A 24,896-nucleotide genomic window follows, 5' to 3' on the forward strand; every position below is an offset into this window, starting at 1 on the left:
CTACAACAAGAGAACATCTGGTTTAAGAAAATGGCACTCAGGGAAAAGAACTGGTCAGACCAAAAACAGGATGGCAATGCCTGATTTTGTTTAAATCACTGAAAACAAGTTATAAGGAGATAGCGGTCTGATGAGAAAAAAAAAAAAAAACAACCCCTCAAAATCAGGGAGAATAAATTACAGAATTAGGAAAATAAAGTAGCCCAAGTCTAGAGATTGCAGTTAAGTGAGACACAATGGTAAATAAAAAAACCCCAGCAGTTCAGCCTGAGCACAATGTGATAGAAGCTAAGAAATAGCAACAGAATCCCACTGAAACTAACGGGAAGGAGGGTATACATACACAACTGATGTAACTGTTAACAGCCAGCTTACAAGTAGGTTTTGATATGAATTGGTACAAATCAGAATAAGAAATAACATAAAATTCTGTACCCTCAATTCACACTTCTCTTCCTTCCTCCCATTAGTAAATGTAGGATATATTTAATATCGCTGTATGTAGAAGTAATAAATACACAAGCAGCAGCCATAACCTATATCTAATCAGAAGGGAGATACTAGCAAAGACATATACAGTAAGTCCTTGTTTAAACTGACAAATAAAAAACCTCCCTTCTATTACACTTCAGAAAAGAATGGAGGACTACAAACACAATCACTGCTATAGGCCTACTTTGCATATTTGCCTTATTAATTTACATAGCCCTGGTAAGCCTCACGTTGCAACACAACTGCTAAATTACACCACTCTTTGGTAGTAGGTATAAAAAAATGCAAGAGCATACAAAGCATATTAAAACAAACAATTAAAAATATTAATTCTGTTGACAGCTAAAATGAAGAAACTGTGCAGAGGTTTAATGCTGCTGCATGAAGGACATAGTGTTTGAGTGATCGAATTAACTAGAATCACGCATTGACAGGCTGCCTTTGTCGAACATTACATATTAGGCCAATTTAGTGTCTGCTTATCAAAATAATTTAATTTTGAAGATTGTTTCTAGGCATTTCTAAATCTCATCCTCCTTTCTCCCCAACCTCCCCCCGCCCCTTCCCCCATTAATGATGAAGCCTTATTAATGACAACGTCTTAATTATCGTGCTAGTTTCACACCAGTGCAATTTGGTAGGTGACCACAAAGCAGCCCAGTCAACTTTGGCTTGACCAACTCATTATTTTGGTGTCTGGGAGGACAAGCACAAATCAGGACATCTGGCCAGACAGACTACAGCCTCAAAGTTCTGAAGCAGCCAAAGAATACTACAAAGGTTATTTTATTCAACTTAAAACTTACATCTAATATTGCTTTTCTTTACATAAGTCTTCAACATCGCGTGCTTATTAAATCTACTGTATTTCCCAGAACCTAAGAATTTCTACTTTTAAACATGTAGGAATGATATATTTATCAACTTTTTAAAATAAGAATTTAAAAAAAAATGCCTAAAGAAATCTCTTTTCTAAACTGAGTAACAATCTCTCATCTCTGAACAGCATTACTACTTATCATCCAAATTTTCTCTGAAAAATCAACTCTGAATAAGTAACTTAACAAAATGCTTAGACTAAAAATGTTATCCTAAAGGTTTATTTTAACACCTGTTAAAGGCCGAGTGACTTAAAGTAATTTCAACAGACTCTGGCAACTAATTCTAACATTACATTTTGAAAAGTTAGTGCTATTTTAAAACGAGCACACAGAGATTACACTTTCATCCAAACATACATAACAGCAAAAATATATCAATACGTAGCAGTAATATCTGGAGCGAACAGAGAAACTTATGCATTTAATGAGTAATATTGTTTTGCATTTCTTGATTTCACCAACCTATTACTATGTATCACCACATTGTAGGATCTAGATACTGTATGTAGTAGTGTAGGTGCTGCGCAACTATAAAAATTCTTGGCCTAACAGCAAGAAACCAAGCATGATAGAGAAATTTTTGTTAATATGTATTATATGCAGAAGTCCTGGCATGTTTGGAAGTTTTGAAGAATTGCAGCACTCAGTATCTTTGTCTTCAAAAATCATTGGCCATTAGGTAAGGTACTATCTTAGTCTGACAGACCTGAAGGCCCAAAGCCACAGACCTGAACGAACAAGTTTTAACACTTGCTCACAAATTTGAATGAACTAACACCAGGGCTGAAAGACAGTTAAATCTCCTTCGGTTTAATGCTTTGAGTATACAGTGCTAGATCAGATTTTATAGTGTGACATCTGGTCATTGGAAATACTACTGAATATTCGTTATACAATACATGTAGCAATAATTTGCTATGGCTGATGATCGCAAGCTTCACCCAGTCTCCTTTGAATACAATGTAAAGAATTGGACTTGCACCAGCTTTGAAGGAAATTTTTAAGATATAAATTTCTAAATCTGAGTTGCAGGGATAAAGTAATAGTGAAATGCTGATAGCAAAGCCCTGATTTCCAAGATTATAGGAAAGACAAAAAAACCAAAGTAAATTTACTTTCTAAAATAGAGGATGATTTTAAGTTTTTTCAATATTCATATTGTCATAAATTATTATAGATAGTATTTTGTCTTGTCTAATACATGGAACAGAGTAATGTCTGTAGAGATATGGGATTAATGCAGGGGAATCCAGACAAAATCAAATATTGAAAATCCTATGTACAAAAAAAAAAAGTTTTCTGATAAACGGCAGGAGCAATATGAATACACAAACAATTCCGATTTTTGCACAATAATAATACATGAAAATAACATACGGTTCAGAACTGGCTGGTCCTCTGTGAATTCAAATGGCTGTTCAATATAAAAAATCTTTCGCTGGAATCCAGGGACACATTCTAAATCTTCTGCACAGGCAAGCAGCAGAACCTGAGGAGAAAAAAAAGGAAATGGACTTTTAACATCCACTCATTCATCCACCAGTCGGCTTCTGGGAATGATACTAGGTTTAGGCTCAGTGCTCATAAAACAAAACATTAGGCTCCACACTCATAAAACAAAATATCCATCACATCACGCTTCCCCTTAAAATCTTGCTAAACATTTTTTAATGTAAGGTTTTTGCTTTTATATATGTGGGCTGGCATGGAAATTACAAAATAGTAACAGCTTTCAAGGTTAGGTTCAGTTCAGATTGCCAATAAAGGATATTATCAGTCTTTTTGAAAACATAGGATGTAACGTTGCTTCTAAAAATCACAGGTGAATACAGTTAGGCTTAAATATATGCTTAAATTGAGCACATTTAAGTTTATTTAAATAATTGTTAAGTTAGTTTTTTAAGACCTAGTTACAGAAAGTTGATCACCAAGTTACAGAAGGAATTCTTTATACAAGGATGAAGTTTCACAGAAAAAAGAAAAGTTTCCTTTAAAAAGAACTTCTTTGCTAACAAATGTGAAGTGTTGCTTTCCGTATCCCCCCCAGCCCCCCATCTGAGCCACAGTTTGTCCATTTCTCCTGTAATCAAAAGCTCATTTACACCAAGGGAAGGCTGAAAATGAAATGTGTGTGTTATAGCAGAGGTGGATCTGAAGGTTAGAGTTGAGTACAGTTTGTGTCACTGTTAGTACATGGTCAAAGATGCCTGCCACCACAGGAACACCTTAGCAAAAGAGTAAGCTTAAAAGCAAAATAAAATTGGTTGGAAATAGGTACAACGCTAATCTCAGTCTCTGAGGTTTTGTGTTCTGTCCCTGAATAGAGACAAAAATCTGAAAGGCTATTTTTCTTGGCAGCTTTTAAATGAGAGCATGGGGGTAAGGATGTTCAAGAAAGAGGCATCAAAAAAAAAAAAAAATACTAAAAAGTTTAAAAGGTTAAAGACAGAGGCAAAAGGAGGCAAGTTCAAAACTAGGAAAAGCTATTTTTTTCAACCTATTTATGTGTAATTGTATTTCCAAAAGTACTTTCTGCTTCAGAACCTCCAAGGGTGTTTTTCAAAACCTGACTTTTGGCTAGTACTCTGATCCCAATGGTATTATGGCCAATCTGCTGCTTGTTGGATGGCCGAAGAAAAAAAAATAGGTTGAGGGGGCACACAATGACTAAGAAGAAAATGGTCAGACACAGTGATTCTGAATGATATTAATTCTAAAACTCAAGTGGCCCCGCACAAATGACTATTTACTCAAGACATCCTCAACACATGATTAAAATTTTGCAAATAAAGCTCTTCAGTTGTAAAGCAAGAACAATTTCTCCCCTCTCCCTTCTCCTTCACCAGCTCAGGTGACATTCTCAACTGCACACACTCTCACTTCTCACAACCCAATAGCAGCATCTCAGACATTTCTCAGTTTTATCTCCACCACATTATCATCTAGGTATGCTGATCCTGATCCTAGAGAGATGTCCTACAAAACCTTAACATTGGCATGTTTCCCTCTTAACCAGCACTCACAGTCCATTCGCTAAAACAGAGTAACACATATCTGCTCTCTCCCTTCATGCACTTACAGAATCATAAAATTTAGGTTAGAAAAGACCCTTAAGATCATCAAGTCCAACTGTTAACCTAGGACTACCAAACCCACCACTAAACCATGCCTCAAAGCAACACATTAGGCATTTCTCAAACACTTTGAGGGATGGTGATTCCACCGTGTCCCTGAGAAGCCTGTTCCAGTGTTTGACTCTCACTGTAAGTTTTCACTTCACGCTCGCTATGAGGTTTTATGTGAACCCATTTGTAAAAACCAAAGACAGCAACACCCCCACCTAGCCTGGTTAATTCTTATTGAAACCAACTGCTGGATCATTTGTTTCATGTCACTGACATTTGCTATAAAAGCTTGGCTAGAAGTGCTAGCAGGCTGTGAGAAACAGCCAGAATATTTCATGACAATTAAGCTGGTGGTAGTCAAACGCAGCAGATGGACGCCTTTGCCTTCCATCCTGATCTGCTCTGTTTGTGCCTTTGAAGGATTAACCAAGAAAGAAGAGAAAGACTTGAAGCAATACATCAAGCAAGGTGGAATACACTTGACTACTATTCACTTCTATATATCCACATAACCGCCTCCTGTCTTACAAAGGCTTAAAAACAGAGTGCCTAATCCTTCATTCAATTATCAACATTGCTACATTGATTTCATTGCAGATGCTGGACTCTACAAGGTGTTGAGAATTGGATCTGTCCCCTTCAGTCTTCCAGAATGAGACATCTGCAAATGTGTACTGACATATTTGGAGCCTGCCCTCAAAACTGTGCATATAACTTGATTACCAATTATAAAAAGAAAATAGCCTTATATGCATTTAAATGGTCACACGCACAGAAAGGCAGGCAGGCATGCATTTTCTGCACACATTTTCTGTGTGCACAGGTGCATTTTTAAAATACCTGCCTTTCTGACTCATGGTGTTACTGAATAACTATGCAAAAAAACCCGCAGTCACAGCAGAAGGAAAATTCTTCCGATTCCAAGACGCAAGCAACAACCCAAGCAGAGTTATATAAGTTCACAACAGAAAAATAGCCCAAGCAACACATACTGAAAACTAACTACAAACAACTCTTCCCCTAAATTATTAACATAGCTAGTAAGAGGCAAATCATGTTCTGATCTCCCAGCTACTGCCATCTTAAAGTTGAAACTCTTGTTTTACAAACTATAGTACGAGCAATAAATAAAGAGCCTGCTTTGGACATCATCTAGATCCTCAGAGAAAGGAATAAGTCTACTTTATCAGATTTGTGACAGTATAAGTTGACTTTGAAATCTGGGCAATCTAAATAGGTCATGAGTTAACTTCTGTAAGCCTGATACAGAAGCCTCGCACAATACAGATGTAGCAAATAGAAAATGACCTTTACTCCCTTTGAAATAATTACAAGACTCAGGATTGGCCTTGCTGTGAAATGGAACATTTTATTCTACTTGTGCAATTCCAGGCACTTTCTTCTTCTCAACATGTCAGACGAAATGTTAAATTTGTCACCACACTGAGAGTTTTTAACAAATTAAAAGAATAATTGTGCTTTTAAGAGATAATTATTTTTTCTCATGAAGAAACTTCTTCTGTTGAACTAAATGTCTATCTCATTAAAATAAGTTCTGTTGAGGTTCTTCAGTTTGGGAAAAGAAGTCTTTAAAAATACCTTGAAAAAACATAAACTAAGCAGGTATACGTTGAAGGCAAAGAGAATGTTCTTGAAAGCAGAATACATACTGAATTTAAGCACCATGTAGGTTTTAATATTTTGGGGTATAATAAAAGGTTTTATGGGCTGATAGCTGTCTAAAGAAAGACTTCAGGTAAAGACACTAAAAATAATGTTGAAATGTCATATATGTAGAATTCAGAATACATAAATATTGTTCTCATATATAGTCAGGTAAGTACTGAGCAATTAGTATAAAAGGATCCTTCAGCCACTACTAATTAAAAAGCCACATTCTCAAACGAATGACAACTACACAGCAAACATCTTTTGCTCATGAAAATCTAAAGGGGTAGAAGTTTGAAAAGCAAACCAGAGAGTCGTGACTCCTCAGACCTACAGATCCTATATTCACTGACATGCAGAATCAAAATTTTTCATAACCTACTGCTTTTCAGAAATGTACAGAGCAAAGACTCATTTTTAATATCCTGACAATTTGTCTTTCTGAATTTATTACCAGTCACTATAAGGAAATGTCACCAGTTCAGATGGCTCCTGTGAAAGTTTGGTCACTGGGCTAGGACTAAACTACTGATGAGGTATCAATCCTATGAAACACCTTTTTTTTTTTTAGTTAATAAAACAGCACACACATGCTGGTGACCTTGACTGACCTCAGCATTTGCACTGAAAGCTGCTCACATAGAATGTGGATTGAAAAGCAAAAGAGGACAGCAATTTTATACCATACTGCAGAGGAAATTACTAAAGCCTCTGATGTTAAAGTACTTTTGGGTATTACCAGATCTCAAAAGCCAGGGTTCTTCTACCTCCTCTACTGGTGACGGAAAGTTAGTCTCTGAAATCACCTTCTAAAGAATTTCAAAATCTTGATGTCCTTGTTGACTCTCCAAGTTTCAGTACATGAAGCAACTCCATCCAGGTTAGATTGGCCACATGCTCACTCTGGAAAATAATTGTCTCATTTTTTACTGTAAAACACTCATATCTTCATTAACCCTACCTGTATGACATCAACTAGCACAAAAATGCAAGCTTCAGAATATTAATTGCATTTCACACACATTCTTATGGTGTGAAATTCATCCTTGTGCAAGGCTTTATTTAGAGATGTAAATGGCTCAGACACCTGTGAAAACCATCTGCCCAGACATGAATTTTACACACAATAAATGCAAACAAAACTCATTTCATAGAGCAATATTCTGTAGGACCACATTCTATCTTTGACTTCAGAAAAGTAATTTGAAATGCAAACAAACCAACATAAAAGCCCATAAAAGAGCTAAAATAGAAACCACACTCAATTCTAATAGCAATAATCTTTAAAGTACAAAAATTATGAGTCACTTCCAAAGAAACGAGGGGTTTGGTTCGGCATTTCTGGGGGGCAAATGGGCTTTTGAGGATTTTTTTGTGGGTTTGTGTTTTTGTTTTGTTTTTTTTAAGTGTGGTTTTGGGTGTTTGTTTTTTTTTTAATCATGTGACTCATTCACTTGGAAGCAAGTATTGAAAATTTATGCTTCTGAGCTTTTCTCTGGAAACACAAAAACTAGAAATTTGCTTTTTTGCATACGAAAACTTCAGATATTTTTATAAAATACAGCAATCCTAAAAACTGAGAACTGAGAAGGAAAAAAAGTAATCAGAATAATGAGAACCACCGACACTGAATTAAGTTGCACATGCCAAAATATTTTTGTCATGCAGAGCAAGATCTTTGAATCTTAAAACCTTTTAAAACCTTTTTCTGTCTTCAGGTGCTGCAACACTAGACCCACACAAATGGGTAGGGAGGAAGCCACCAGAGAAGAAAAGCAAGTAATGTGCAACGTACAGTCACAACAGTTTGCAGAGAGATGATGAAATCTTGCCTTCACTGAAGTCAGTAAGACCTATTAGCTGATCTTAAGGGTTTTTACTTAAGATTTAAATGAGTTATTTAAATGAAATTAACAGAGGGATACTGAAACAGAATAGAGAGAGCACCACTTTAAGTAAGGTTCTGATTCTGCATTATGCGGACTCCAATTGGAGTGTCAGCAAGTCCTAAGGCAATTGTTTCATCAAATAGCATACAGACTGGACATGAAGTTCTCCTTGTTTGTATTTTTTAACATCAATTGGAACAGAAAAAAAACCCAACTCAAAAGCCTGAATAACTTATTCTCTGGTGGGTATAATTAACAAAGGCATTTTAACATTGCATAAAGGTACGTTGAATTATTTATCTCTGAAAGTGACTAAATTAAACAAAACACACAATTCTTTTGCATTAATTTCATTTCTAGAGAACTACAATTTGGAGATTTTTTTATTCAATATTTTAATTTTTGAGGGAAATTTTTCACTGTTTTAGGCTTTAACATCTTTTTTTATTATTAGGAAGGAAGTTCAGGAAAAAAAAGAGTATTCCCAATCTCTGCAGCCCTCCCTATAAATCTGATGGTGAATTCCAGTCATTTTTGTTAGAAATGCTATTAAGATTTGGCACTAAGATTCTTCAAGGATGATAAATATTCTTTTAAAGGGCCTATATATCCATTTACCACATAGCTCTGTCCTAAAAGTGAAAGTCACACTTGGAGTACTGAAGAGTGGGCTATGAAAATGCAAATTAGAATGATTTTATTGGCTCAAATGAATTCAGTTCTCCTGTCACTAAGCATTGTGACTGCGGTAGGCATCCGTTAACTGGAAACAAAAAATTACAAACTTTTTTGTGATTCTATCTAGCACAGGAGCTTTTTTATTATGAGAACTTTCCTTGTGGATGTACATTTAATATAGGAATTCTATCACATATTCAGTTAAAAGTGTGGATCTTCCATGACACTGGAAAACTTAAGTTACTCAAGAAGCAGTTTGCCAGCACTTGTGTCTGAATGAACAACTACTTTCCTTCTGAAATTCAACATCTTGGGAAGAGGTACTATCAGTTTGTTAAGATAAGGGTCTGTTCTGAGCCCAAACTAACTCCGGAGTCCACACTCCTTTGAGTAAAGGATAATATGAGGTGTGCTAGAAAATATGAGAGCACTTCCACAGCACCCCAATTTGAAACCAGAGTTGTGATAATCCCTCTCTCCCCAGGCACTGCCCTGCCTGTAAACCAACTACTCTTTGTTTTTCTTCCAGTCACATCTGCTTCTGCAATCAAGTCACCGGGTAGCTCTGCGAAAACCAGTGCCCACAGAATAATGTACCTGGAAAAGCATGCTTGGGTGTGTGACCATCACAGTCCACATCACCATCTGGTGAAGCTGTCATGAACCTGCACTCTAAAATTAAGGGTTTTTTAATAAACCCTTACTGACACATCTTCCATGCATCAGAACTTGTGCTACCTTAGAGTTCGCTTGACTTGGGAACCAAGAAAAGCCTTACATGGGCCTGAAGGAACCACCTCTGGTGTCACAAGCAGGGACAACGTACAATCTTCTTGCTGGATTACTTGGTCTTGATCATAAGCAATTCTTGCATTCCTCAATTCTAGACCTTTATTCTGATGGTCTTTTAGTTGCTTTCAAAATAAATTTGTTTGTGGTCAATTTACAGCCATTTATTCTCGTACAAGTCTTGCCTCATAACTTAATTAACCTTTCTACTTTCTAAGTCTTCAATTTATTAGACTAGGCAAACCAAGCTCTTTCAATCTCCTCCTACCAGGATAAATTCCTTTGATCATCTTGGTAACCTTTCATTGTGTCTGCTTAAGTTTGCACATGTGCAAAATACACAAAGAATTCCAGATTACCTTTCTCCACGTTCTGGTAAGTGGTATTAATATTTCTTTAAGCCCAAAATATGTTGCCTAATGCTTCCTAAAATTCTCTTTTTCCTTTTTAAAGTCTTGTCATACTGATGGATCGCAATTATTCTAAAATTAACCAACACTCAAAGAGCTGAAACATTTGACAAGGACAGAGATGCTGCCTCCATTTAGCTACAACAATGTTAAGCAGCTTTTGCAAATGGTCAGGATTAATCTTTATGAAATACAAACACAGATGCATACCCTCATGCATTGCTAAATCTATGCCCTTTGTGACCAGATGGGAACCAACTCTGCTCACAAGTGGAAAACATCTTTACAGTGCCGAGCCCAAGCTTAACCTTCCCTCTCAACAGAGCTTATTAGCTGATACTCAGGATTTGCCAATACATAATGGTTTGCAGGCTCAAGATGGCTTGTACCCATATGGCTCGCAGCTCAGGATCAACTTTTTATCTACACAGAAGTATCTGAACATCGTTCAGGTTTTTGTAATCCAGGCAATAACTACCATCCTGGTTCATCAAGGATTTTCACGTTTAATAAAATGTATTTAAGTAGTAGATACCTACCCATCATGATTATTAACATCATTTAACAAATAAGGCTCCTCAGAGAAAAGGACAGGCTGGTCTCCAAGGGTTGGGTTTTTTTGTTTGTTTGTTTATTTTTAAACATTATAAAAAAAAAAGTAATCGTATTTTGCTGAAACCCATATACCACTGGAATGAGCTTACAACTGGTTAGCCTATTTACAGAAGCTGCATAATAAATTCATTTTACAGGGCACAGAATAATGCAAATAAGCCATTCAATAGCACTCCTGTACCAGTGAAAGAGGCATAAAAAAGAAACATTGAAAGTCAGAGTTCTGATCTGGTTATACTGCAAGGTATGGTATTACTGAAACCTAAACTGCATTACAACAATGTACCTGTTCAAAGATCTGCTTGTAACAAACATTTTAGTTATTTATCACCTAACGCAATAAACAGGTTGATCCTATTTTCCAGCAGTAATGACTCAACGAAATGCTTAGATGAATGAAAATATGGATCTCTGGTTTTAAAATCAGGAAATAAATTAAGATTTGTTTAACCATATTTATAACCCTTCACGTGCAGTTGCAAGGGGCAGAGTCGTTATTCCAAACAAAAAATCTCTGATGTGGCAAAAGCCATTAGAGAAAAAATTAAGTTCATATTTCTTACAGTAGATAGTGTTTTTTTGATAGGATGGCTGGAAACTATAAGGAATATGATACATGTTTAATTTCCCAACAGTATGATCATTATCAAAAAAAGTGCAACCTTCCACCTATCTTTTTCTTTATGTTCCACAAAGTTATAGTATAAAGCACTGAACATCTGTCTTTTGCGCTGGTAAGCTAAAACTGAAAATGAGCTTACTGAAAACAATCTTTCAAAGAACAACATGGATTTGGGTATTAAACACATACACAGTGCTATCACCTTGAAACGTTAAAAAAACTGGGAACCAACACCCAGATCTCAAAAGCATAAGGACAAGTGAAAACGTCTGGTTTTCAGTTTCAAGAAAAATTTGTTGAACATTTTCTGACCTCCTCCTAAACAGTCATGAATGCAAGATTTTTTAAAAAATTGATACTTTCAAGTAAATCACTTGATTCCAGCAAGGGGGGGGTGGTGGGGGGGTGGTGGCGGGGAACCAAAAACCAAAACAAGCAGCCTAACATCTGAAGACTCATAATATAATGTGAGAAATTGCCACAAGGCAAGAAGCCAAATGCAGCCCTGTCTACCTATTTTGACATGCTTTTATTTGACTTATACAGGAAAAAGGGCCATATATTCTGTAGAACAAGCTATAGACAATTTTTTGCACAAAGTTATCTGCACATGACACATTTTTCCTTTACTACAAATCATACTGGGCAATAGTAGTACGATAGCGTTAAATAGCTCTAAAGACTAGCTTCCTATTGATTTCCATTTAAAAAACAAACAAATAAGCTCATAGGTGGTTTCTCTTTTGGTAAGAAGAGGGCTTATCAGTCACCTGAATCTTTCTTTCAATGAGTATGACAACACATTTAACTCCTCATCAGCTTCCCATTTTCACAAAACTCCTATAAACTCAACACAGCTCAGCCTACCAACTGTAAGTGAAACTGCTCAGTGGTTCCAAGTGTTATAAGAGGGAATCATGAAAAACATCGTTAAGCAGTAAGAGAATAAGGTTTACACAATCTCACAAAACCAGACCAAAAAAGCACTGTAAGTGATAGCTGGTGGCATACAGTACTACTTCTACATGTCATATTTAACAGCTGCAGGAAATAAAGAGGTGTATGTATGCTAGTTTTTATTCCATTTGGTAAAGTTTAGGGACATAAATAATTTCAGGATATAAAATAAGTTTAAGAAATGCCTTTTTAGTTAACTATAGGACAAAACAGTTACATCATGCACACAATATATAACTATAGAAGAAGGAAATGAGCTTAGAAATCCAAGTACAAAACAAAATACAAACCAGAATCTTGCTCACCTATAAACTAACTTTTGCCCCCAGGGTAGAGGAAAGCCTTAAACCAGCGTATTGAATAAATACATAGCCCACCAAAAAGAAAGAAGGTCGTAGTTAAAGTTTATTAGATGTAGAGGCAGAGGTCATTAGCATTGCCATTATCCTACACATACACTTAGACATATTACCTATTCTACCTTTGTCTCACAACCCACAGAACAGAAATTCCAGGAAGGAAAGCCAGTCAAAATAAAGCACCACTATCCCCAGTAAACCTTGATGGTTGATCAACTACTGCAAGAAGTTGTCAGAGCTAACAGAAAGACAGTAACTGATCAACTTGGAGATAACTACAAGAGGGGAAGAAAGATACTTGAATGAAATGGAGAAAATATATTTAATATATATGTATTCTTATATCGCACATATATATTTAAATATATGTATAATTTTAAATTGTTTCAACAGTGACTGCGAAATACAGAGGATCTATAGTATAATTAACATTATTTCAGCCTAGAATCAATTCCAAAATTGATTATTAGAATTATGTACACTTTCATATTTTCTTGCTCAGTGCTGGTTTTCAAGTGATTTTACGTTCTTCTACTAGGAAGTGTTAACTGTACCTTATTATTAGGAGACTATACATGTTTTAAAATCATTTAATTAATGATATGACCCAAGTTGTTTTATCACTGCTCATTTTACCATTTTCAGGCTCCAAGAGTCATCCAGAAATAAATAGAAACAGATCATATATAAAAAAAAAAACAAACAAACCCCAGATCTTTTTGACAGTGCATGCTGCTACTTAGGAGTATTTTTAATGAATTTTAAGAACACAGTCAAAAATTTAAAAGAACTTGTACTAACTCAGAAGAGTTTAGCGAAAGCTCGCCCCAGGGGAAAGACAGCATGTAGTTGAACATTTTTGAGCAAATCACAATAAAGCAAAATCTCTAAAGCTTACAGCCTCCCTTGTGTTAACAGTGACATTACATCAAGAATGACCTTTCCAAAGAAATAAAACCCATTAATCCTAGGAACATGAAAACTATTAAAGATCAACACTTAGTAGCCAAAGAGGCGAGGGGAAGGGGAGGGGGGTGGAGTGGATCAGACTGGTAAATTAATTAGAACATAAATAATATGAAACCAAGACCTTGGTCTATAAACCTCTCTCATAACTGCTTGCCATTTAAAAGCTGAATGAAATCTTTTATGTAAAAGATACAGCTATTGACCCCACATGTATTAGTAAGTCAAAGAAAATTTTGACACGTTGAGAATGAGATCTCAGGAGTACTGGAGCATGCCTTAAGTAACCCCTATTGAATACCTATTTCTTTAAAGTACAACTTTCTTTCATCCATCAAGGAATGATGCTGCTGGGAAATATTGAAAGTTAATTGTTAAATATTTCAGGGCTTTTTTTGGATGGTTGCAGAAACAATCATCATAGAAAATTATTCGTACCCATGAGAACATAATGATTTTTTTTTTCTTTACATGAAGGGACAGCTGTCAGTCCTGAGGCATAAGGACACATGCATGGTTGTATCCCCAAACTCCATCATGAATACAATAAAATAACATTTACTTTTGAAGTCCATAGTTTAAATCAAGCTATTGTAGCCTCCCCACTTAACATGGTGGGCAGCACTTTCAGTACATTGATTAGTTCTATAATTACCTGTGTTTACCAAGTCCATCATCCGTTCCACGTGAGATTCAACAGGCAACAGACACAAGCAATAAACACAAAACACGTGAAAGGCTGTGAAAAGTGTAAATAGCTGCCTTGGATCTTGCTTTTGCAACCTATATCCACATCTAAACATGATAGTCGTTGAAGTAGTTGAGAGAAGTCAACGTCACATCTTTGTTTAAAATTCCTGGGCAGAAAGCATGTAAGGACATGCTTTTGCATCTAACCTGACCAGGTAGAAAGGTCTAACACAGTTCTGATCTGGGGGATCTGAAGAGACCTATTTTTCATCAGCAAGGCAGGCTAAAGAAGAATACTAGTGTTTAAGTATTTTCTTTATAGAGCTATATTTTATTTTTGTCTGATCTCCATATACCAATAAAAGCACTGGGAATTCCTACACCAGGATATATGCATTTCATCATGGAATGTCCTACCATTACTATTTGTAACAGGGATTAGTTGAATGTTTTTACAAATTTATACAACCAGAATTTTTTGTTTCATTTTGACAAAAATAAAGCTGTTTTAGTTGTACAAAAAAAATAAGAAATCCAAAAGAAAAAAAAAAAGTACCACCAAATAATTTAAAGGCCTTTCTCCTTGTGCATAGCAATTTAAATTTACTGAAACACTTCTATTTTAAAAAGATTTCAGTTCTTCAGCCTGGAAGTGATTGGAGTTCTGTGCTTGCACAGCATAAAGCAATTTAAGATTAATCACCTGCTTCAATTTTTTATAGGTACTTTTATTTGACAGTGATCAGGGTTCTGATCATACTCAGCATTGAACAATTTTAAATTATTGAAATGCCTTTTTTAATCAATGCTTTGTGTTTGGAACTGAATTCTGGAAGGCTATAGTATATTATCAAGTAGCTTAAATTATACAAGAATTTTATATTTTATACAATCTTTCATCTCCTAAACAAGAATCAGTCTGCAAGGGTGAAAGCATATAGCGTTACACTTCAAAATAAATCAGCATTATGCAAAATCAGAAACCTAATTTATCTTTTTTAAATATTGTAAGAGACCTTTTTTCCATAATCAGATTTTGATGTCTTACTACATACTATGAAGCATGAGCATTTCATAAGCTACATACTTCTGCTTCACTAAGTGGAAATAAATAATTTTGAAGGAGGAGAACAAAGTCTAAAAGAAATCTTCTGAGTCCACAAAAAATGAAAAGGATTTATTCCCACAGCGTTTAACTTATCAAACTTCATGTCCAGTAAGGATTCAAGTCCTCTGTAGCATTGATACAGCATGCTCAACAGCTCCTGATTCGTTTATTGTAAATATTAAGTATATCAAGTAAGAAATTCAGGTTGGACTTCAGTGACATCTGATCGTGACTTAACAGAACTGATGTACAGAAACCTGTTTGTTTTAAAAAAAAATTGATTTAACGGAGTTGTTGTTCTCAATAGTCAAGAACATGCTCTGCTCTTAAGCAGCTCCTTGTGGAAGGGAAAGAAATTAAGGTATGACATTTGAAAATAGCACTGGAGATGTACAAATGGAGAACGAAGAAAGAGAGCTGACTGGTCACATTATTAGTGAAACTTCCACTTTATTCTTATCTGGTATCCTTTGTTAATATTCTGCCAATACACTTACATTTACTATAAAACAAAAAATCAAATGCGAGTATTTTCATACTTCCCACCAAGATACTCAATAAATATGAACTCAATCTAACCTCTATTTTAAAGTGCAATATCCTAGGGAAAAAAAAAAAAAAAAGTGAATAATTTCTTCAGAAGGCCTGCCTTCTGTATTTCACCTTTTGCTTTTAACACAAGTCACGTAGAAGAAATAGGATAATTTCTCACCAAGAAAACCAACTCTGTGTTCCTCTGCACATTCATTTGAAAAGACAGTAGCTAGTCCTTAAAGATATTGGCATGCCTTACTAATCATAGGCTTTTAATTCTGTCTCTCCAGTTTCAATTAGTAAGTAAACACTGACATCCTCAATAGCACTGTGTAGAGCTCCCCTTTATCCAGTTAATCACATTCACTGCAGCTATTCCCTAGGCTGAGGTTTCAGAGTTCCTAGCTTCTGTAAATCCTCAGTATTACATCTTTTGATTCAGAAACAAAAATACTAACATATCTTATCATTCAAAAACATGTGTCCTGGTTCAGGAAGGACGGTGTTTTCCTCTCTCCCAGTAGTCAGCTGCTGTGCTCCACATGCAGAATTAAGTTGCAAAGCCTTGCTAAACTCATCTGAAATACTGTGCTTAAGTTAAACCTCATATTATAGTAATTAAAGAAGCTGTGAGAAACCATAATTAGGCTAAGTGTCCAACAAATATTAATCAGTAAAGTAATATTATATTATTAAGAAGCTGTTATTCACAGCAGGAGTTTCTCTTGTGAGAAACAAGATTAGGAACTGAGCCAAAGGCAAACCAGAAGGCATAGTAAATTGGGTCATTTGGTGCCTCATTTTATTTTATGAGCACTTTCACCTGTATTTTACTTATTTTGTATTGCCATTTTAGTGCAGAAGGTGTAGGCAGGCTCCAGGCTATGATTCTAGATCTATTGGTTAGTCCCAGTGTTACCAGTTGCTGTGACAAGGATTTCCCTTGCACAGCTCCAAGACACAAACTCAGTCTGCACACCACAGGCAAACCACTTAACCTCCCTATGTTCCTTCATCTGTAAATGAAAAGAACCCAATTAGCATACATAGCAGGGAGGCTCTGTGACTGACTTAAGTGGTTTTAAGAGATCTGAAATCTTGATCAAGAAGTACAGTATAAGTGCTGACAAATATTGCCTGTTTGAGGCACCCTCAGGAACCATTTTGAGCATACAAGAAGTAGGATCACATCAACAGCATCAAAGTTTCTAAAATGTTAAGCCTGTTTTAGCTTCTTACTTCCTTGTTACACCCTCTCCATGCATATCAGTTAAAACTAACAAAAGCAGTCTTGTAAAAGGTCTCTCTTGCCGAGATCAGTTTTAGAGCTTTCCTCCTTGAAGTTTATTTCTCTGCAGTGGGAAAATCCTGAGTAACAGGACAAACTGGAATCTAACAGGAAGTGTCAAGAGTTTAGTGTAAGATACTGCTATTTTTCAGTAAAAAACTCTTTGTAAGTTACCCTGTTAAATACAGATACAGAACAAGACAGTGCAAGACCACAAATTTGTTTGATGCAGGAATCACTAATGCAAGGACTTGTAAGCAAGAAAAGGATCTATCAAATATCTGTTCTTTCCACTTCTGAGTTGTTTCACATAATTCTGATGAAACAATAAACTGTGCAAGTAGTCCAGTTTTCCACTGCTGTCCAGAATTATTTCTTTAATCTGCATTTTAAATCCCAGATTGTTACTTGAGCTGTTACAAGTAGATATAGCTTAGATGAATACTCAATTTTAAAATTTATTTGCTCTATCTATAATACACCAGTAACTTCCTTATATATTGCTCTTACATGTCTTCATCAACCCTAAAGATGACACTTCCTTCAGTGTACAGAAGGAAGAAATATCTACAAAACACAAGGTTTAAAAAATTTGAAACTCTGAATTGTATTTTATTTACTAATTAGGTTATATAGGTGTATTTATAGAGAGATATTCAAGGCAAACATCCAGACATTCTGATCTTCTCATCACCACTGAAAATTATAGCCAAGCCCAACTTCTAGCTCTGTCATTGCCAGCACTGATAGAAAGTTCTTTTTTTACCATTGAAGCAGCAACAAGCAAACCGTCCACAGTTTCCAGAAGAATTGCCTTTTATACATGATGAAATGCAACTCAATTAGAAGAGTCATTTCAGTAAGTTCATGTATACTATAGTGTTATCTTTTCCCTTCTGCACTCATTAGTGCCTTGACAACAGCAAAGGCTTCATTAGTAACTAAAAGATCAATATTCATAATACAGAATTGACAAATAAAACTCTTGTAAGAGGTTTGTGCTCAATGCGATACTAGCTTTCAAATCCACACAGGACATAACTTAAAAACTCTCATTTAAAGTAGTGAACTACATTGTAAGAGACAAAAGAAATTTTCAAAAACAAAGCCATAATGCAAATGAGAGAGTTATGTTAGCTTCTGCCAACAATAAAATTAAAATTCCTCATTGTATGCATTGGCCACAGAAACACGCCAAGTAGCAACAGGAACAAAAATTATATGGAGCAGATGGAGAATGAGAAAGTGTTTGATCGGATATCAGGAAACTACTAATTTTATTACTTTTATTTTTAAAAAAATAACCAAAATCCAGAAAAATGGGCACAGTAGATTGGACATTAGGTATCGCCTAGTAGTTAAGTTCCTGAAAAGCAAGAGGTTGCTCCTAAAATTTATTTCCATTTAGCGAGATAAACTGGTGAAGAACTAGATCTCAGTGAAAAATCAATTAGCCCAAGGGGGAAGCACAGCACAGTGGAGAGGATTTGAAAGAGGAAAAATAATAATAATAATAATAAAAAAAAAAGTTGGTGGGGACAAAAATATCATGCTTGTTCCAAAAGCTTGCAGAAGATGTTACACAACAGTTGTGTGCACAATGGTTCTATGTTCAGCACCCCCAAATATCCCAGCCAACACCTTAGGCTACCTTGCTTTTGTATCAAACACAATCATATCAGTATTTCTTGGCAGGTAATTTGTTTCACTAATATAGTTCATATTGTTTTCTCGCTCAACAAAAACTGTTGAAAGAGGGTAAGGAAGAAGGAATAATTGCTCTTTTTTCATAGCTTGCCATAGTCAGCTTAGAGGATGGAGAATTCTGCCAACTGACAAGGGCAAAATCCTAACCCCTCATGAAAGTCTCATCTATGACAGAGCCAGAATCCCATCCCACTTACTTTTTATTTACACTCCATGCCTTTTTACTTGGCAATTTACCTCTTGTCATTAGCTAGCTTCTATGTCCTAGATTTGGTTTCTCTTTCTTGGCTTTCATTTCTGCTCCTTTATCCTATGTCCCAGAGGCTGCCAGGATTATTGGACAGTTGAAAGGGGCACATGTGCATGAATTCCCTTTGCAGCTCTGACAAAGACAAGAGCATCCATTTCACTCTAAGTAGCATTCAGTTGCCAGCTATAAAAACGCAGGTGGTCTCTGTGTTTATAAGTAGGTTCAGAAAGTATTTCATAGAAATACATACATATCCATATTTAACTCAGGTTTCCACTCAGAGTTGCACTACAGCTGACAGACTACAACAAGACTAATATACTTTATAACCTTTACCTCCACAACAATATTAACTCATTCTAAAGCTTAGTGCAGTAACACATTAAGACTTGAAGAGCTAGAAAACGTTAGCTTAGTTAACTCATTAGTAGGCACCCATTTCTAAGTTGAAGGATAAATGAAGCAAGAGATCAGTATGTTAAAAGGTCTGTCTGCAGTTAAAGGGAAAGTTTTATCAGAGAGAAAATTTCTACTAAATAATTAATATTAATCTTTCTGCCCATGAAAATCCTAGGGAACAAACAATAAAGTCAGTATCTTTAAGGGAGGTCGCTGTTAAAACACTGCAATGGGAGAGCAGGATGCCATCTGAGAACTATCAAAGATTAAATTAGGACCAGAAGTTATATTAAACTGTTTCCCCCCCACTCACACCAAGCACAGAGATTAATAAGACTTCACAAAGCAGAAATTAAATAAAAATATACAATTCTGTTAATATTAATGACATCTGTTGCCATCGGTTATGCACAACTTAAAATATTCTATAAAAGTTACTGAACTGGATCTTCCCTCCCCCCCCCCCCCCCCCCCCCCCTTGGGTAATATTACTGGTTTGGGGGTTGGGGGTTGTACACTGGAACAGTAAAAAAAAAAAAAAAAAAGACACCAAACTTTTTTTTTTTTTTTTTTTTTTTTTTTTTATTTAGAAGCAAGTGGAGGTGGAGGGAGGGGGAATCTTCTGGAAGTGTTGAATCATTTTGCTTTACCATTTTTGAACAAAACCAACAGTTCAGAGACTTCCGAATCAGAGCATTTCATTTTTGGTTTAGAGTCAGACGGTATGATTTCATCGACATTAGCTCAACGTTACACTTCAACTGCTGATGTATGGTCTGGAAGGCAGTAGGTTTGTCTCTCTTGCCCTGTGATAAGGTTTCCATATGAATGTGGACATGTTTCTGCCATTCAGCCGTACAGGAGAATTAGGTCCACAAATGAGGCGCTTGAGCTGTAGCCTTAGCAGCCACATATGACTCCAGAGAAACACAAATCACTATTAAACTGGCACAAAAGTAAGAGTTCTTGTTTGCTAATCTTTCAAAACTGAAGTATTCTAGCTAGAGATGACACAGTCTAAAATATATTCCCATTTCCAAATGGGGGAGGAAAAAAAGGTAAAACCCCTTTAGAAGTTATCAGAAAAAAATTGCAGAAAAAATATTTTTAGTTAACTGTATGGTTCAACTTCACTGGCTCACTGAACCACTAGTTTTTAGTTATTTTTGTCATTGTTTAAAATTATTTTAGTATGCCATTATCGTGGTAATTTACACCTTCATTAATTCAGCATAGCATTCTATAGACATACCAAGCTGGCACAAGTAGCAAACCAAGATATTAGTGGGGCATCCCAACACAGGCTGCACAACTCTGTTAGGAAGGAGGATGAAATTTTACCTACAAGGAAAATTACACAAGTAACAGATTTGTTTCTAGTGACCAAACTATACTTTTCTGAATAATGTAGACAAATACAAGCATTGCGGTACTGCGGAGACACTTTTCCAAACCTCAGCCAAGGTTGTTAAACTGGTAATTATTTTTTTTTTTTCCCCTAGAATAATCTATAACAAAGAAATAAGCGTTGGGAGAAGAAATGGTAACATTAAAGATAGTCATTTCCAAATCAGAACCACATTTTGAAGTAGTTCAAGTATCAACCAAGCTGCCTACATACAACTTTCTGAACTATTGAAAACCAGACCTGCCACCTTTACTAGTTTCAATGTTCTGGATCACATGATAGTTTTGCAACAGCTGCTAATGAAAGGTACCCTTTAAAAGTTTTTCACTTGAACTTCAGATCTACAGATGAAGAGTGAGAAAAGCTGCAATAGCATCTCGAATTTACCTACCTAGTTTCTAAAAAGCTATATTGTAAGCTATGCTTTCATTATGCTTAAGTGAATGCTCACCAAAGCAGGTTCTGGCAAGCAGGAGTAACACATGAACTCTGAAGGTATTGCAGGACGCCTTCCTTCTCTGTTGTCCTTAGTTTGTATTCACCATCATATTTAGGGTCCCCTGTTGTGCCATAAAGAATGGTAAATCTATTTTGAGCATAAATTAATGTGAAGCTATTGCAGCAGTTTCTTGCTTCCCCTATGAATACTTTCATGAACACACCTGTTTTAAACATGCAGTAATTATTTTGCTGTTACCTGCTACTAGAAGAAAGGAAGCTTGATAACAATGAACCGAACTTACCCTTTGTCCCCTTTCATTGTATCTGCCTACAGCAGACAGCACCAAAATGCAACTCAATTAAACACAGCCCCTCTTGTCGTAATATAAACAGAAACCCTCCTCACAGCAGAAGCAGGAAAGTTTTGCCATGACGCTCCTTGTTGCATTTGACAAGTTTATTCAAAAGCAAATATTTCAGTGGGGAGGTCTGTCATTCTAATCCTGGTTTTTATGCGAGAGCAGCTAATGCAATTTCAGCTACCTGAATAGAAGGGCTCTTGCTTCCAGATGTTCCATTGTGCCTCACAGACAACAGCTGCTACAGGACTGACACCAAAAGACAGGAATTATTTCTTCCCTAGTTAGCTTCCTCTTAGCACAGGGTTTACAGCTTCCTTGTTGATTCCTGTAATTCTGATAGGCATAGTAGAAGCCAATGTAATGCTATCCTTCTGTAGGTCTGTCACAATAGCAACGGGAAGAGGGCAATTGCGCTGAACAAGGTGGTAAACTTAAGTTGCCCCTGAGCTATTGAAAGACTGTTTAAAAGATGAAAAAAGACTGATTCAATGAATCAAGCCTTGAAGAAAATTGTAGGCTATTTGTACTTCCAGGACACAAACCTCAAATCCCAGTGTCACAGATTATCTGTATTTACACTGATTGAAGATACAGCAAACCTGCAGGAACACCTCCGCAGGGGGCACCAGGGCACTGAGAAGGACAAGGAGCTAGGGTAGCCATGCCACTGTGAATGTTACAGCCAGCTAAAGAAAAGACCTGGAAAGAGGCTCTACTAACTCCTGGCAGCAGCTGAAGAAGATACACAGACATATCTGTTGCCTGCTGGGTTGCAGTAAGGCTAGGTGGAAGAAAACACATATGAAAACCCCTGCTAACAAACCAGGCATTAGCTTTTCCTGTTGCACATATTGACATTAGCTAACCAATAAGTTGGTTTTATTACATTATTAATGTATTAATGTTTATAATAGGCATAACATGGTTTTTTAATCCAGCCTTTACAAGTACTAAAGAAACAAGCCTTCTCATGAAACTGTAGAAGCTTTTTTTTTTTTTAAACCCATTGGAAAATAGCAAATAAAGCCACGCAGGAAGAACAGCAAAAGAATAAGAGTGTTTAAGTCTACATGTAGAAATGCCTTTAACAGATTGAGATTTACATTTGTCTTTGCTTCTTAATATCAATTTACATTATCTGACATACTGTTTATTGTCCAATAGCAACAGGTTTTCCTCCCCCTACCTGTGATTTGCAATCTAGAAGTAGTATTTATCTAGATATTAGGGGTTTTTTTAACCATGAGCTTCTGCTGAGAAATAAAGAGCTTTCCTTATAGTATGTAATGTATCTAATAAGCTGCTCCACAGGACTGCCAAGCATTTGCAGTTCTCTCTGAAGTCAACGGAGTCTGTAGGTGCTTAGTTATTTTCCATGGCTAAGACTCACATAGTCACACATAGGTTGGTGAATTAAGCACTGCCCCAGAACAAGTCTACCACCTGTGCTGAGCACACTGTACTTTACCCAGAGCAACTGAGACTAAATTGAGTAAACTAAACTGTGAGTAAACTTGCTTATGGGTAATGCAGTTTCTGAGTGTGACAATACAAAATTTCATTCTACATACAGTTACTCAGACAGGAGCAATCACTATGTAACAACCCTACAAATCTGTTTTCTAGTTGCCAAAACCTCATGGAAAACAATCTGTTCTACTCCTTTTCTCCTTCAGAATAGGGGATGTGTTCTAAAGATCAAAATCTGATCCCACTGGATCATAAGTCAATGATATTGAAGAAGTGGCATCACCACAGTTTATCTAATTCAACAGCAGCAATCTATTTCCTAAGTGCAGAGATGCAATCATACACTGTGAATGGCTCACACTCAGTGAGCTAGAAAGAAATGGTAGTGTCTCAGCTTACATAGAGAAGGATTATTATTTTGTAGCCATTGGGGGGGAAAAAAAACAACTTTTAATTTTGAAGTACTGTAAGTGATCCCCTTTTCTATGAAAAAGTAATTGCTTCTGATTTTGTTATCAAAGCATGATGATGCATCCTTGTCCTCTGTACCATATCATGTATTAGACATACATATCTGCCACTTCTCATCCATATGCTATTTTCTCTGCCTAGTGTTTTGGAAAAAAAAAAAAAAAAAAGCTATAGCACAAAAATAAAGCAGACAAAAATGCAAAGTTGTGCAGTGGTGCTAATACCAATAGAGATGTTCTTCCAGAGACTTGACTACAGACTGCACCCTCTCTTGTTAAACACACTAACTAATGTGAGCAAATTAACCACCTGGTCTATATTCAAATTCCTTTTCAAACATCAATTCTCTTGCAATTCCTTCCCCTATTATTTTAGTGTTGAAATAAGAGAAGTGTCTGTACAACCTTAGAATATAAATTGTTGTTAGGTGACAACATGGCGCTCCACCTATATGAAATATATTGTTTTCCTAACTGCAGAAGGGTAGGCGGACTGGCTTGTAATTAAGGCACCATACTCTAACTTAGAAAAGTAGGTCAAGTCTCCAGCATTTGTTATCAACTATCTTTCAGAGTGGCTGGCAGACGTGTGACTGACATCATCCATGAGGTTTGGCATGGGTCCTCCACAACTTCAAGGAAATGTGGATAACAGCTGCCTTCTCTGCCTGCCTGATCCCCACCTCTTTTATCTAGCCAGTAATTTAGGGGGACAGATTATCAGTTACATCTCTTGGCAGCACAGACTCATGCTTCCCATTCTCAGTCAAGCAAGACAAAAAAAAAAAAAAATATCCCTGAGGCCATGTCTAGATTTTCTCCCTTTTTTACAGCACAGAACACACAGCTCTTGTTACAATAAATCATTCCCTGAAATGGAAACTGACAGAGTAAAAACACTTTGAATAGTAGCATATTTACACGAGATGCGAACATAGGTCACCAGAAAAATGTTCAGATTAAAACAGATGGAGAATCAATGAGGCAGAGAGCTATAGGAAAGCACTTCTGGATGGCAGAAACAGCAAAGGCAGCTGTGAGTTGACTCTGGAAAGGGGGAGACACTCTGAGGGAATATAGGGAGAAAGCCACCAAGGTCCCTACAATCCTTTTTCTACACTGGAGCAAGCTGATTTTTAACTGAGAGATCTTAAGAACTGTTCCAAAACCTATGAAAATCAATGGGAATTTGTCCAGAAGGTCTAATAGGTTTTGGATCTGACGAACAATGAAATATTTCCTAATAATAAAAAAAGATCACATTTATAAGATCATGTAGTGAGAACAATAATTATCCCAACATCTGTCATAGTATTTT

At 36.2% G+C, this 24,896-nt stretch overlaps 1 protein-coding gene across 2 annotated transcripts in view; it reads right to left on the reverse strand.

The window, feature by feature from the left end:
• The window catches only part of CDH13 (cadherin 13), a 509,852-nt gene that overhangs the window by 408,400 nt on the left and 76,556 nt on the right, over positions 1-24,896 (reverse strand). For both annotated transcript variants that reach the window (XM_080410698.1, XM_080410697.1), the window contains exon 2: positions 2,751-2,862. In XM_080410698.1, coding sequence (XP_080266824.1) covers positions 2,751-2,862 — 112 coding nt within the window. The remainder of the gene's footprint in view (positions 1-2,750; positions 2,863-24,896) is intronic.

Source organism: Falco punctatus (assembly GCF_963210335.1).
Source record: "Falco punctatus genome assembly, chromosome: 14".
Lineage (NCBI taxonomy): Eukaryota > Metazoa > Chordata > Aves > Falconiformes > Falconidae > Falco > Falco punctatus.